The sequence below is a fragment of the Drosophila nasuta genome, chromosome X (assembly GCF_023558535.2).
Source record: "Drosophila nasuta strain 15112-1781.00 chromosome X, ASM2355853v1, whole genome shotgun sequence".
NCBI lineage: Eukaryota > Metazoa > Arthropoda > Insecta > Diptera > Drosophilidae > Drosophila > Drosophila nasuta.
In genome coordinates, this window is record NC_083459.1 from 11,955,039 (window position 1) to 11,971,002 (window position 15,964).

At 43.2% G+C, this 15,964-nt stretch overlaps 2 protein-coding genes across 2 annotated transcripts in view; one reads left to right on the forward strand and one right to left on the reverse strand.

The window, feature by feature from the left end:
• LOC132796704 (E3 ubiquitin-protein ligase highwire) overlaps nucleotides 1-15,964 on the forward strand; it is a 63,214-nt gene that overhangs the window by 8,453 nt on the left and 38,797 nt on the right. The window contains exons 8-13 of the mRNA XM_060807961.1: nucleotides 459-1,521; nucleotides 1,581-1,811; nucleotides 2,690-5,258; nucleotides 5,315-5,462; nucleotides 5,540-5,642; nucleotides 5,708-5,843. Coding sequence (XP_060663944.1) covers nucleotides 459-1,521; nucleotides 1,581-1,811; nucleotides 2,690-5,258; nucleotides 5,315-5,462; nucleotides 5,540-5,642; nucleotides 5,708-5,843 — 4,250 coding nt within the window. The remainder of the gene's footprint in view (nucleotides 1-458; nucleotides 1,522-1,580; nucleotides 1,812-2,689; nucleotides 5,259-5,314; nucleotides 5,463-5,539; nucleotides 5,643-5,707; nucleotides 5,844-15,964) is intronic.
• On the reverse strand, nucleotides 6,988-15,473 carry LOC132796707 (uncharacterized). The gene is made up of 5 exons (XM_060807963.1): nucleotides 15,330-15,473; nucleotides 10,172-10,427; nucleotides 9,726-10,103; nucleotides 8,060-8,219; nucleotides 6,988-7,997 (listed from the first exon to the last, which is right to left on the reverse strand). The coding sequence occupies exons 2-5, from the start codon at nucleotides 10,367-10,369 to the stop codon at nucleotides 7,279-7,281; spliced, it is 1,455 nt and encodes a 484-aa protein (XP_060663946.1). The 5' UTR covers nucleotides 10,370-10,427; nucleotides 15,330-15,473; the 3' UTR covers nucleotides 6,988-7,278.

Here is a 15,964-nt window from a genome sequence, read left to right on the forward strand (position 1 = left end):
TTTGTGCATACAATAATAACTACAGCATTTAGGATTCATCGAAAACTTGGGTCAGATAATAAATGCATAAGTTATTAAAGAAACACTTTTGTACGTAATCAGGTCTGTTGTAATCAGGTCTTAGTTGCTTTGGCTGACCGTGGGGTATATTCTGAATGCAGTACAATATCGATATACCAAATATAGACTTCAGTATATATCAGTATTTTACGGTATATTTTTGCTGTATAGTTATATATTTTGAATAGAGTATATAGGTATACCAAATATAGTATTCAGTATATTTTAGTATTTTTCGTATATTTTCTGTATATTTTTACTCTGGTATATTTCGCATGTAGTACAATATCGATATACCAAATATAGTCTTCAGTATATTTTAGTATTTTTGCGGTATATTTTTCGGCACACTCAACTGCACTTTTCTGACTTGTTTAACTCTCTTTTCGCTCATGCAGAATGCGGGCAACTATCGCGCGCTGTTGTCGCCGGAGTTGTCGCTGCCCAGCAAGTCAGAGGCGCGTGTATCGCGCTCGCAGGCATCGCTCAATCTGCTCGCCTGCCTCGATATACTCACCTCGGCGCAGGACAACATACCCGGATGCTTTGAACAGACGCTACCCAAGCAGCCGCATCAAACGGCCGAGGCGCAAAGCGGCGAGTATCAGGTGATCAATCGCTTCGATAACTTTGGTGGCGGTTGGGGCTACTCCGGACACAGCGTGGAGGCGGTGCGCTTCTCGGCGGACACGGATCTCGTCATCTGCGGCTTCGGCATGTTCGGCGGCCGTGGCGAATACAGCTGCAAGTTGAAGCTCTTCGATTTGGGCGCCGATGGCGGTGGCTACGAGAAGGAGGGCGTCCTGGTCAGTGAAACGAAAGAAGTTCCCTACGAGTGTGCGGCGCGCAGCAAGTTTCACATTCTGCTACCCAAGCCGGTGAGCGCCGCCGCCGGACGCTGGTATTTGGTTTGGGCGCGCATTGCGGGCCCCTCGTCCGATTGCGGTTCATGCGGTCAGGGTTCGGTTACCACGGAGGATCAGGTGGTGTTCTCGTTCAAGTCGAGCAAAAAGGCCAACAACGGCACCGATGTGAATTCTGGCCAAATACCCGCCATATTGTATCGCCTCGTTACCCAGGATTGCAAGCAGTCGCCGGTGCCGCTCGATGCGGATCCGGTGCAGCGTATTTCGCGCGCCTTCGCCAACAGCGTGAGTCGCGAGTGCTTCGAGAGTCTCGTCGTTCTTCTCAGCTGGTCGTGGGAGTGCTTCAAGACGCAGTTGCGTGAGCAACGCGATCGCGCTCGTCCGTTGCAACTGCAGCAAACGCTGCAGTATCTCGGCTATGTGAACAAATCGTGTTTGCGTCTCTTACGCAAATACACCAACGAAATCTATCCACAACGCTCAACCACAGCAGCAGCTGCGGCTGCTGCAGCCAATAATTCGGCAGCGGGCAGCAGCGTGGCTGCTTCAGTTGCCGCTGCCGGCTCCAAGTTGCCACAGAAGCCAAATCAAAAGGGTAAGAGTAACTTATTGTCAGTTTAAATAAAATTCACTTATTGCTCGTTACTTTTGCAGAGAAACCAACGAGTCGCGTGGTCAACGGCGCTGGCAAATATTTGGGCGATGTTGCTTCGTTGCCCTCTTCGGGCAGCATGGCAACGTCGGCTGGACTGAGTTCTGGATCGCTGTCGGGACGCAAAACGAACCTAGAGAACATTCAACTGGCCGAGTGCATTGGCAATGTGCGTGCCCTGCTCATTGGCATCTTTTGTGATGACATCTTCAAGGACATTGCCACCGATGAGGGTGAGTTGAGATATAGGAGTTGCTGTTGAGTCAGCTTTACCAAAGTAGTTTATGTATGAGAACTGGATGCGTGATTTCATCACTGTATGCAAAAATGATAGTTGCCAAATTTAGATTTAAAATGTATCTATGAATAACTCCGATTATGTTGATTTGACATTTTAGAAACCATACTTAATGTGTAGATAAATCGCGCATTGGCTTCTCAGTAATCACAGAAAATTTAAGCTGTCTGTCTGATTGTTTGCGATTTCGATCTTATATTTGATTTTGCATATAAAGTTTTGTTTAGTTTTATTGGTAACATTTAAAACAAACATAAAAAAACATAATGGTACAATTTGTTGTTCGCTTTTGACACTATTTTAGGTTGATTATTTTGATATTTGTTTCTTTATATGTTGTATTTACTATACTATAACTGGCCAGCTTGTTCTGAAGAATCGCCTATATTTTACATAGATTTTTTTATGTAGTTAGTCAAAGCCAATAACAGTTTGTTTTATTGCTATGCATAATTTTTAGCCTTCCGCTGCTTACATGAAGAATATGTCTTTTCGGGCAACAAAAGATGTTTGGTATACTAGTTTTATTGCGTGACTGATTTACGAGTTCAAATTTTAAGCAAAACCCAGCCTTATTGCACGAGAAACTATGTTTTGTAACTCTTTATGCATCCTTCCTCTTACTGTTTGGCCTGTTAGTTGATAGTTCATCTAGTAAATTAGAACAACTATTATATATTTAAGAGTTTGTGCTTTACGTAAATTAAAATATTGGTTTCCGCTTATTGTATTCAATATTAATATAATCCATATTATTAAACTTCTTCAATAGTACTCCATACTTATTAAAATTCCTCTTGTAATACTTTTTAGGCTATGCTCTCGTGCTGGAGATTCTCGACGAGTGCCATTTGAGTTTCGTGGCCTGTTTCGATGCCTTTTACCCCACGTCGTCCTTGAAGTGGAACTGTCTCTGCGATCTGTTGGCCCAAATGGATCGCGGTGCGTTGCACTCGCGACTCTTGAGCGCGATACTCGCAGGTCTCTGTTCGCCAACGGTGAAGTTGCGTGCCACATTCTCGCTGCTGAATGCATCGGGCAACGAACGCCAATCGATCATCAGCCCCAGCGACAACTCCGGACTGCCAATGCTGTCGTCGACGGAGGCACATCAGTATCCCATACTGGTGGAGCAGATGATCTATCGCACACAGCAGGAGAAGAGCGATTTCCTCAGCAACTCGTGGACATTCAAGGATGTGCTGGTGCGATTGCTCGACATTATTGCCAGTCCGATTAGATCGCGCATCGAGTCGATCTACAGCCGCAGTCTCGGCGGCAGCTATGCGATCAAGGAGTGCATCAATCAGGGCCTCATCGACAACTGTTGTCACCTACTCGCACGCGTGCTGGCCGAGATTGTGTACCAAACGGCGCTGGGGGAATACGATAAATTGTTTTTGCCACCCCGTACGCTGCATTCGACGGGCTCGCGTTTCGCTCGCTGCGATCTGAGTCGCACCTGGAACACGGGTAACTTTGGACCCGACGCAATTGCCTTCTCGGTGGATCGACCCGGCATTGCCATAGCTGGGGCCATGATCTATTCGGGATCGGGCAGCTATGACTATCAGCTGGAGCTGCTCTACGACAACACGGTGGACTTGCAGCCGCAACACAAATGGGAAACACTCGAGTCCATATCGGGCAGCTACGATCAGGAGGCGGTGCACAACGATCTCGCTGAGATTAAGTTCGAGCATCCCGTGCACATCAAGGAGCATGCACGCTATGCCTTGCGCCTCTGCTCCCAAGGAGCGCGCACCTGCTCCGGCGATGCGGGTATGCCCACGGTGCGTGGTCCGTGCGGTGCCAGCTTTCATTTCTATGCCTGCGATCTGAGCTTCAATGGCACCACGCCGGCGCGTGGCCAATTGCCCAGCATACTCTACTACAGCACGCCCATCAAACAGCAGCATCAACATCAACATCAACAGCAGCAGCAGGAGACAGCTGGATGCAGTTTGGATGCCGGACATGTGGCGGGCACATCGTCAGGCGCCAGCACTTCGGCTGCCGCCGGCGGAAGCAACGAGATCTCGACGCGGGACACAGCGCTGCAGATTGCCGCTGACATCACGAAGAAGTGCACCGAGCTCTTGATACTCGCACGCAATGCCATGGCCGCCTCGTGCTCGCCGACAGACAACTCGTCATCGAATCACACTCAGACCATCGACTCGGAGCACAACATCACGCCCATTGAGGAGCACATGGACATCAATTGGGCGAACAATTCACGCACAGCTGCGCTGCCTGTGGATCCGCAGTTGTCGACGACGGCGAGAGATTTGGGCAAACGCATCGAGAGCTTCTCGAAGGGCATCATGGAGACGCTGAAGTTCGACAAACGCTCGACGAATCCGTTCGAGATGGAAATCGAAATTGGTGCCACCGAAATCGGTGTCGAGGAGACGGCCGAATTGAACTTCTGCAATGTGCAATTGGCGGCCAAGTTGAATGGCAACGAGCGTGCCGAATACGAGCTGGCTGCCTCGGAGCAACCGTTGCCGTTGTCCGAGCAACAGTTGCCGGTGCAATTGACGCCGCAGCAACAGTTGCCGCCATCGCAGCTGCTGCACTCGGACTCTGAGGAGGCGCAACTCATGATGGGCGCTGGCGGCGTTGTTGGCGGCGCTGTTGGTGGTGGCGTTGGAGGCGGTGGAGGTGTGGCCGCCTTGCAGCTACTAGAAGTGTTCAACTTGGCAGCATCGAACATGTTTCACACGCTGTTGCCGCTCGTCTATGCGCACATTGCCAACCTCGCGTGCAGCGATCCCAAGAGTTCGGTGCAAATACTCGGCTTGATCAAGGAGATATTGCCACACATTGCGGCGCTCAATCAGCTGCACGTCTCGAAGGAGCAGCGCAACGAGCAGCTGCGTCCCGATCCGTTGCCCGTGCCTCCTTCGCCCGCGAGCAGCACGACGAGCAATCATTACTGTGTGGTCGAGAGCGAGCATCCGTATCGCAGTGCGAGCATCAGTTGCTATCGCGTCGAGTTTCCTCCTTGCGTGCAGTGGCTAACGATTGAGTTCGATCCACAGTGCGGCACCGCTCAGCTTGAGGATTACCTGCTGCTCTCGATACCCATTCGACCCGCAGCTGCAACGGCGATGCCACAAACTTGCCAAGCGGCAACTGCTGCGAATGTGGCGACCGCCGCCGCTGCTGCTTCTGCTGCTGCTGCTGGCGAGGATTACTACGACATACTGGACAACAATGTGAGTGGCAAGCAGAAGATAGGAAACGGCGCCAGTTCAAGCAATGCGCATCTCCTCATGAGCAGCTGCTGTCGCAGTCCGGGCGCCGCTCAAGTGTCGCCGCTGCGATCGCAGGATGTCGTCGACCACGACTGGATTGTGGTTAAGAAATTCAACACGTAAGTGTTTCTACTGAATCTCTGTACGATCCACTCTAATTCTCGGTATTTTCCAGCGCATCCAATTGGCTGCAGAACGTGCTCATTTTACCCGGCAACTGCGTCGAGTTCTCTCTCGAAACGGCATCGTTGTATGCCCAAGATCCGCACAACAATCGCTATGGCTTCAAGTGTCTCGTTGTTGGCTATGACAATCCCACAGCTGTAAGTCGTATCTATCAATCATCCCTCTAGCTATCTCTTTCTAATTCACACTCTCTCTCTATTGCCATCTCGCTCAGATCAATGCCAGCAACTCGTGTCTCATACGTCTGGAGCAGGAGCTCTCCTATTTAGGCGGCATGTGCAGCGCCAATCTCATGAAGAAGGATCTCAATTTGCCAGGTAAGCTTTCCCATTACATTCGTTCTTTGATTGATGTCGATTGATCGCGCTTGTTGCGCTTGCAGATGACAAGGAAATGGATGATTTGAGCGGCATTGAGGAGACCATCAGCACCCATCATGCGCTGCTCTCCAAGGGATTTGCGCTTTCCGAACCACAACTGACGGTGCATCAGGCTCTGGAGTCGTATTTGCCCATCGGGTGAGTTTATCATGATTTTGATTGATGGAAATGTGGCAGCAGCATTTGCTTATTATGTTAACCAAACTGCTATTAGAACATTCTAATGTGCTGTTAATGTAATATTGGATTTATTTATATTCCTAAATGAATGAGGTGTTTAAAAACAACCTGATGATAGTTTTACCCACCTTGTGCCTAACAATTGGCTGACTAACCCGGTATGACTAACTGACTAACTAACTACATATACCATCTAACATACATAGCATAATGTTCATTTCTGACATTCTAATGTGTTGTTAATAATATTAGTTTTATTGACACTCTTAAATGAATGAGATGTTAAAAATCTACATAATGTTAACAGAATGTTAATTTCTTCTCCTTGGCATAATGTTAACATAATGCTTAATTCTGTTCTTCTGGTATTTAACTTTCTTATATTCTGTTAATAATATTCTATTTATTAGCTTTCTTAAATGAATGCGATGCTGAAAATCCCTGTCCGACATTTTACCATTTCGAGTGCATATGGTTTTATAGTATGTCTATTCAACTCGATTTAAAAATTACTAGAATATTTTAATTATGCTGAATACTTACTTCTATTCCTTAACATTCAAATTACCTCTTACAAATATAGGTCTTATTGACATTCTTAAATGAAAGAGATTGTTCATTGTCCATGTTGCCCATGCTATGATCTATTAACAGTCTGATGTTACAATATTCAACCATTTTGCAGACTAACTTGCTAGAAAAATAACTGGAATAGGCGCATTTTATTATGAGAAATCTCCGCTTAAAGCGAGTACCGTGTTTCCTCTAGAAAATTTAACATTTCATTAATTCTACGGTCTCATTTACCGTATATACTAGATTCGGTTTTACTAAAGTGAAGAAGAATATAATATAATAAGAATATAAGTGTACAGGAGAAATACCTCTCTAACATGTACTTTAAGGAACTCAAGATTTATGAAATGATTTTTCTTCGAATGTGAGTGTTTCATAAAGTTACTCCTTTGACTGCTTAGCTAATATCTATAAATAAAACTAATATCTTTAAATGTTCCTCTCTCTCCTCTGTAACAATCTATCTAAATGCACATTCTTTTGTTGGGTGCGTAATCTAGAGCATGATTAATTGCAAAGTGAAGCGTAGATAAATATATGTATATGTATATTTGTATGTACAGCTTATATTATGTATACATAATGGCTTTAGCTTTACAATGATTACAGATTAGATTACATTAGATGTAGTTGGACTATGCTAGACGTATGCTATGAATTTGGTACAACGAAAGGTCACTCTTGGTTGGTGGTTCTTGTTGGTGGTGCTGTAGTTGTAGTTTCAGATGTTTCAGCAGCAGGCTCCGCATCTTAATTGCTAGCTTCATTCAGCTGTGTGTGTGTGTGATTTGGTTGTGTGTGTGTGTGGTGTGTAGCACTACAGATCAGTCTTGAGCAGGCCAGCGTTCTCGATTTGGTATACAATCTGCGTCTCCTTGTAGGTGCGCGCCTCGGGCTGCACCACATCCAGTTTGCGGCGCCGTCGTCGACGTGCCACCAGACACCAGAGCAACAGAAGAAGGAACACGATGAGCAGAGCGAGCAGAACACTGCCGATGACAATGTAGGCGACGTAGCTGCTCGGCTGACACTGCTCGACGATCACCTGACGCAATGGCACAAATTGTTGTGGTGTGGCAACATCCGGTGGCGAGGTGGCTGCTGCTGCTCGAGTGAAGAGCAACTGGTCGGAGTAGAGGCGAAAGAATTCGACACGCGGCACCGCTGGCTCTTGACTCGTGTCCAACTGATCGCAACTCCACACATTCTCGTAGCACAACTGGCGAATGCTGAGCGCAAAGCGTTCGTCGAAGCGCAACGGTTGCGGTGGCGCCTCGACGCTTGCCACATCGCCTACGGCCGCTGGCATCGCTGCTGCTGTGGGCAGCAGACTGTGTACCGTATTGTTGTGGAACCGCAACTCGAGTCGCTCGCTCAGCTGATAATCGCGATGCACTTTCAGGCTGCGAAACGCAATCTCACTTGTGGCTCCGAATTTATTGCCACGCAATGTGATTGCATCACGAATTTGTGCCTCCAGCCACTCGCCGTCCACGGCGACGAAGCTATTGTCGCTCAAGCTCAGCTTGAAGATGACTGAAAAGAGTTGTAAACGTATCTGTTTAGCTTAGTTCGACAGCTTTACTCAGCGGACTTACGCTTGAAGGTGAAGGCATGCGAGTGCACTTCCTGGAACTGATTGTTGCGCATGCTCAGCTCGTTGAGCACTTCTAGCTCGTAGAAGGCGCGTGTCGGCACATTTGCCACGAATTTGCAATTGGCAATGATCATTTGCTCCACGGCAAACTTTTTGAAAGCCTGTCAACGAAATACAAATTCAAATTTTATTACTCCAAAGTTGTTAAACAGCGGCTAATCTACTTTTAACCGTTAAAAATTCAGCACTTCATTTATTTCCCTATATTATTATTGTAGATTACAAATTAATTTATAACCTGGTTTAAATTTACTAGCGCTGGATGCTCTGGCTTTTGGCTAGATCCCCTTTAAGCGTATCAATTCAATTAAAATAGATAAATATTGCTGTTGAAATTGATAATATTAGAAAAAACAAGTAAGAAAGCTACAGTCGAGTGCACTCGACTGTGAGATACCCGCTACCCATTTTGAATAAAAGAAATATATTTTGCGATAATTTTCTCAAAATATACCGAATATACTGCAAAAATATTAAAAATATACCAAATAGTATATTTGGTATATTGATATAGTACCGCATTCAAAATATACCATTGACGGCACAATATACCAGATTGTCATCTAAAGCAACTAAGACCCCTAGTAAGTAGGCGTGTTTGCCCATACAAAAGTATTTCTTTAATAACTTCGACAATTTTCATCAACCAAATTTTCAGGAATCATAACTACTATAGTTATTATTATATATACCAAAATTCGCAACTCTAACTTTAAAATTACGCTTGTTATTCGATTTTTTTGATTTGCGGGGGCGGAAGTGGGCGTGGCAAAAATTTGAAACAAACTTGATCTGCGTGCAAACATAACAAATGCTGTCGAAAAAATTTTATAGCTCTATCTCTTATAGTCTCTGAGATCTAGGTGTTCATACGGACGGACGGACAGACACACAGACGGACAGACGGACATGGCTAGATCGTCTCGGCTGTTAACGCTGATCAAGAATATATATACTTTATAGGGTCGGAGATGCCTCCTTCTACCTGTTACATACATTTCCTGCCGGCACAAAGTTATAATACCCTTCTACCCTATGGGTAGCGGGTATAAAAACAAAGAATCATCAATAACAGTCTCATACTTCGATTTTCACCTACTTAAATATTAAGCATACGCAATACAAAAAACCTTAACAGCGCATTAACAGAAACTCAACATGTTCGGCTAATTTAAATAACATCAGCATAACAGAACTTTGCCCACAGTCCGTCGGGCTGTCTGTCCGCTTGAATTAATACATTTAACTGAGAATTTTAAGCTACCAAAGTGGTCAAATCGAACGACTTTACTTTTATAGACCAAAAGCACATCAGTTTTGAAAACAATATATTGAAAAATTTCTGAAAGATGCGAATTCAGGATAAATTAAATAAATTATTAATATTTTGGCATATGTTTTTTGTTCTAATTCCCAAATGAATATTATTATATGTTTAACTTTTGTTGTTAGTATGAAGTATGAAAGCTATTTCAAATGAAATTTCAATTCTTCAGGGAAAATACCAAAAATTGTAGAAATTTCCAATACTATGAATTCGAGCTATCGATAAAATGGAATAAAACACAGTTTTCGGCAAGTTTAGCCATGTCTGAAAATGAACTCACCTGACTCTCTATGCGATGAATGGTTACACCATCCAGTTTGAGCAATATGGCACTGTCTTTGGTGGTGGTGAACCCAAAGGGTTGCATCTGCTCGATGCGACCACCGACGAATGAGATCTCCTCGATGTTGCCACTGATGGCATGCGAATCGATCAACTCAAAGTTGACGTCCTCGAACTCAACGATCAAAGCCTTGTTGCTCGTATACCGAGACAAGCTGAGGGCATGTTTCTGCAGCACCAGACGATCCACATGATGGAAACTGATCTTGCGCAGACTCTCGGTGCGCTCCAAGGCGTTTGGTTCGACGGTGAGGTCACGACAATTGCGCACCTCGATGTGATAAACGGCGCCATTGATTTGTGGTAACACCATGGCCTAGATTTCGTAAATTCCTTTTTATCAAACTTGATTGCGATAGAGAAGAGATTGCATTCACCACTTACCAGCTCAGTATTGTGGCAATCACAGGTGATCTTTGTGTCGTGATCGGTGCAGGTGATCTTTGGCTCTGTGGCTGCTGCTGCCATCGCTGGCAACGTTGAGATGCAGCAGAAGAGCAGCAACCAGGTGCAGGTGTAGAGCAGCAACTCTTTCAGCATCCCATCCTTGGTGGGATCTTTAAGGTTTCGTATGTTTTGCATTTTGTGTGTGCTTCGTTTGGTTGTGTGTGTTTTTACTTATGATGAATTAATCATACTTCTGCAAATCGAAAAATAATAAATGAAAACACTTGGATCGCGCTGACAGTCAGTCTATGTCTGTCGCTGTTTCTATTCTATTTTGTTTCACATTGCCATTTCATTCCCTCACTCTCGCTCTCTCTCTCTGTCTGTATATTTGCTGCTGTTCCAGTTTCAGCTTTCCGTTTCGTTTCGTTTCGCTGCGACCTGCTGAATGTTTCATAAGCGCTGATAAGCAACGCTCATTTTTATCGCCAAAGGTGTTTCCACCTTATCAATGCATTGTATTTACTGTGAGCGCGTATTTGTGTCTGAATGAATGTGTGTGTGTGTGTGTGTGTGAGTGTGTGATTACGTACTCATTTCTCTATTTACATTCAGCGCTGAGTAATGACCAAATGATACTGAAAACTCCCTATCTATACTCTATGCAAGGCGAGGCATAGCAAACAAGCTGCTTGATTGATTGATTGACTGATTGACACAACAAACAACAATCAACAGCTGCCTCAGTTGAATCCTAGTTTTGGTTGACAATCTGGTATATTTTGAACGTAATAGTATACCGATATACCAAAAAGAATCTTGAGTATATTTTATTACTTTTATGGAATATTTTAAGAATAATACCGCACTGTTTTGCTTGTTATTTGATTGATTGATTTGCTTGAGTTACTGTCTAAATTCTTGATTGTCAATCACCAAGTTAGAGACAAAAATCTTTTGGTTAAACTGAGTTCAATTATAGAAGATGATACTTTTCGAAATAAAATTAATAAGATGATGATATCACTTATTACTTTTATTACTAAAAGTCACATCTTCTCTACCAGATCTCAATTTAAACAAGATTTTCGCCTCTAACTTGGTGATTGACAATGATTAATTTGTCTGACCTTTGGCTGGAGAAGCAATTCTTTTCTTTAAGCCTTAAACTGACTTGTCAACTCTTTTCCTTTTCGCTCTTATCAATCGTACTAAATCGTTACTAAATTATTAGTTCAATATGACAAAGCTATATTTAATAATGTCGAAGTTTTTCATATAAAAATCGATAGCGGTCACGAAACTTTGTCACTAACTAAAGTTCAGTTACCGCAGTTCAAACAGGGTAAGTTAAACAGTATTTACAAAGTGAACTTAAACAAATTTGTCGCAAGATTTCAAGCAAATGCAATTCAAGAAAACATTTAATTCTATGTTACTTGATGTACAACATCGATTTGAGAAACTATTGCAAATATGCTGTTGTGTTGATCAATGATGATCGATTACCGATTACAACATAAAAAGTGTCGATCATCATTATCAAACATCAACTATCTAAGGTTTCAAATTGAGCAGTGATCAGAGTGCACACATACAAAACGAAGAGTGAATCTAATTGAATCAACAGAGAGTCAATGCGACGACGTCGAGCCGAGCTCCAGTTGATAAGCGAGTAAATACAATCGAGTGCTACTCGCAGCTAGTTCGCCTAGTTGGTGGTCGAGACGATGGCTTCAATCAGCGTCCGAATGCTGTTAATTGAATCTGGAGGTCGCCCCAAACAGACTTTCGAATAGATTCACATTTGATTCATATGATACGTTGGCAGCATCGTCGCCATCGCCATCGCCATGAGCGCAAACATGAGCAATTATGCTTTGTTATTTGTTTATGGCCATTTCATTTGTTTATAGAACTTAATTTATACGAGGAGGAAATGTGGTCACCAACCAAACGATGCCTAGCAGCTGTCTCCACACAAACACGCCCCACTCTTTTCTCCCCTCTTTCTCTCTCTTCTTCTCTATGCTTTGAAAGAGCTGCTCAAATATTTGCGATGAGTTTAGAGATTCTTTGTAGACACAGCAACGTAATCGTTAGCTTGGACTTGATGAGTTGTCTAACGGTCATTCACAGTGGAACATTTGTTAGCGATGTGACAGAGTCGATACATCGATAACTATGGCATTGTAGGATAGAAAATACTTTGATGTGAATGATCTAAAGAAATTTCAAACTTAAATCTTCTCTCATATTTCCTTTTCGCTCATAGGAATTGTGTGTTGAACGCTTATTAGTGATGTGACAGAGTCGATACATCGATAACTATGGAATGGTAGGATAGAAAATACGTTGGTGTGAATGATCTAAAGAAAGTGCAAGCTTAACTCTTCTCAGTCTCGGTTCTTGCTCCGTCTTCCAAAGAAGAGGGGTAGACCTAGACCTGTTATTATGCTTACTTTCTACTTAGGCAAACAGTGAAGCTGCGCAGCTTTTGACTTAACAGCGGATGTGCTACAGACTCACAAACACACACAAACACTTGGACACACTCATGCGAACAGTGAAGTGAAACTGTTATTTAAAGAACCCTTTAACTGCACTTTACTGTTGCTTGGGCTTTATTGAATCGTGCCACAAGTGACGCGTATAGGAAATTAAATAAAAGCAAAGTTGCATTTCCTGCCCACTCTAATCCTCCCTCTCCTTCTCCCTCTCTGCCTCTCTCTCTCTCTCTCTCTCTCTCTCTCTCGCTATTTTCTTCACTTTTGCAGCCCAATTAAACGCCAATTAAGTGAGAAAATTTCATGGATTTGTGGAGAACACAAACGAGGTTCATCACATTGCAATTGCACTCGTTTCGCAACTATTATAAAAATGTTTTCATTTCTGTTTTGCAATTCAAATGGAGATAATGCAGCTACGCCCCAGATTTAATACCCTTTAATGCAAGAATTTCAGTTCAACTTAAAAGTTGATCATTAATTAATATACCTATAAATAATTTTGATAATGGGATTTCTAAATCTCGCTGTCAGACAGTTTGCAATTCTTTGTTTGTCGTTGTTGCTTGCTTTCGTGATATCTGATTTCCTTTCATACAATTGTCATAATCTTATCACTGGATGTGTAATTTCCTCAGGGTGATACACAATACTAAAGTTTTTTTTTTTAGATACATACACTCTGAGTCAGTTAAAGTAAAACAGTCTTGTCGACATTATCTGGCCTTCATAATATGCGTCTTTGAGCAAATGATGCGTATTTACTTTTTGAGGAATAAATAATTGAATCATCGCCTCATATGGCAAATTTATATGCATGTAAAGTGGAACAGTTGGAAAGTGAAAAATGTTTACAATTGAAATTATAGCCATATATGGTCATTGTCATTAGAACGGTAGAACTTCTAATTACTATGTCAATGGTCCACGTAACGTATTTGTGAACTGATTATCAATTGTGCTTGCACATTGATTATTACTTTTAGTGGAAATGTACGGAATGGAACAGAAAACTGAATCTGAAATTTGGCATTGGGGTGTTAGGAATTGTTGAAACGGAACACTCTCTTATACTATATGATTTTTCTAACAGATAGTCAAATTGTAATGTGTGACGTCAGCTGATAACAACTGAATAAAGCTTATTTACAATTTAGAGCTTATCTCAAATCAGATAAGGGAAATTTAGAACTTTGCGAAGGGAACAGTGAACTTGGAACATTACGGAACTCACAATATGGAACAGTTTTCACCTGCCTTGTGTTCCTTGGGAAGAGTTTTTGAACTTTGGGAACAGTCGAACATGTGTTGTGCTTAGCAAAGTTAAAAGAGCAACAACAACAAAAACATCGACAACAACAAGAACAACAACGTGCTAAAGGCAGGCAGCACTTGACGCGAGGTTAATGAGTTTGTTTCTTATTTTTTAGCTTCTCTCTTTTTGTTTTCCCCAACTTTGCTGTGCTTTATTGTTTATTGTGTGCTGTTTTTTATTTTATGTGCATAAATTTTGCTTAACTTTTCATAAGTTTCGCGTTTTAATAGCGAATTTTCGTCTTACGCTTTACAAGCATTTTAGCATTTTTATAGCGGCAGCAACAGCAGCGAGAACTAAAAACAGATTTTGTTCGTCATACTTATAACCTTGAAATATCGAAATAATTTGCTTTGGATATGGCGATATAGCGATATGGCAATGTGAAAAGGTGGCGTTGTTGTTTATTTTGTTTGTCAACTTCCAATTGCTAACAAACTATTTCTCTCTCTCTCTCTGTCTGTCTCTGTGCCACTGCTTTGCTGTGTTGTGGGGGAGTGGGCCGCAAACACACACACACACACACACACACAGGCACACACACGAACGCACGCGTAGACGGATTAACGTAGAAATGTCATTTGTTTCCATGTTTTTTGGCCCCTTTCTTTGAGGTGCTCACACACCGCTTTGCTCTTATGCTTTTTCTCTGTCGTTCTTCCTCCCGCATTTCGCTCGTTTATTCACATGCAAATTCCATAAGTGTTTTTGTTTATTTTGTTTTGGCTTGGCATTCGCGCGTGGGTGGCTGATCTCAGTTGTTCTCAGTTTGCTGACTTACGCAACGCACATACACACACACTGAAGGCAACCAAACCATAGTTTCCCAAAAAAAATTAAAAAGAGAGTACGAGTAAGAGAAAAAGTGCGATCCTGTCGAAAACGTATTGCGCTTGCTGCGTTTGCATTTTTGCAGCTGCGTCGCTGCCAGCGCCTTTGCTCTCTCTCATTCTCTCAAGGCATACATGCATACATGCAAGTGCTGCTGCTGTCTTTATTGCTTTGAACTTTTTGTGGCCATTGGCCATTGGTTGGTGGCTTGGGCACATTGTGGCTTTTGGGCGCCCGCAACATTCTCCCTCGCTCGCTCACACAAATACACACACACACACTTTGAACACTTGTGACTTTGCCTTGAATGTTTAAACAAAATAAAAAAATAGTAGTACGTATGTAAAGACGAATAAATTTGCTAATATTTGCATTTGCGAGTGAAATCAGCGCACAAAATAAAAACAGCGACGCGCGCGACCCAAGAACACAACAACAGTAACAGTAAAGAGCGGGCAGCAATAACAACAACAATTTCGAGAATAAAAGAAACAACACTAACCAGCGGCCAGGCCTGAGCTTTCGATTGCCGCGCGACCGGCGTAAGCGCGTGCAAATGTCAAACTGAGCGCCAAAACGGACAGCGAAACATTTACGGTTCGCAGCGGCAGCGGCAGTGGCAGCAGCTGTGACTGCGGCGCAGCAGAGCGCCGTTCAAATAGTGATCGCTCTATCTCGCTCTCAGCAGCCAGGCATACTATAAGATAACCCACCAAAGCCGTCGACTGCGCAGCTGCGCGCAACAGCAGCTTCGTGAGCTTTAAGAATTTTGTTGTGTTGTTGTTGTTTTTACGTTTTTCTTTTTTGCATTTTGTTTGCTTTTACCATTTTGCCTTTTTTGCTTTGTTTGCTTTTGTTTTGTTTGCGGGTATACAATAAATACCGCACGGTGGTCTTCAGCGATGCTGTTGTCGTTGCTTTGATTGCTCGCGCCGCTTTTAATTGAATGCGCGTCTCCGGCCTGTGACACGCATCGCTTGACACTTGTTGTAGTAGTTGTTGTTGCTGCTGTTGTTGTTGTTGTTGTAGCCCCCGCAACTACTTACCACTTACCATTTACCACTTACAATCATGTCCATAAATGCGAGTATTTATTTATGCCTCGGGGCCAAGAGGCGGCTATTTATGACCGCTTGT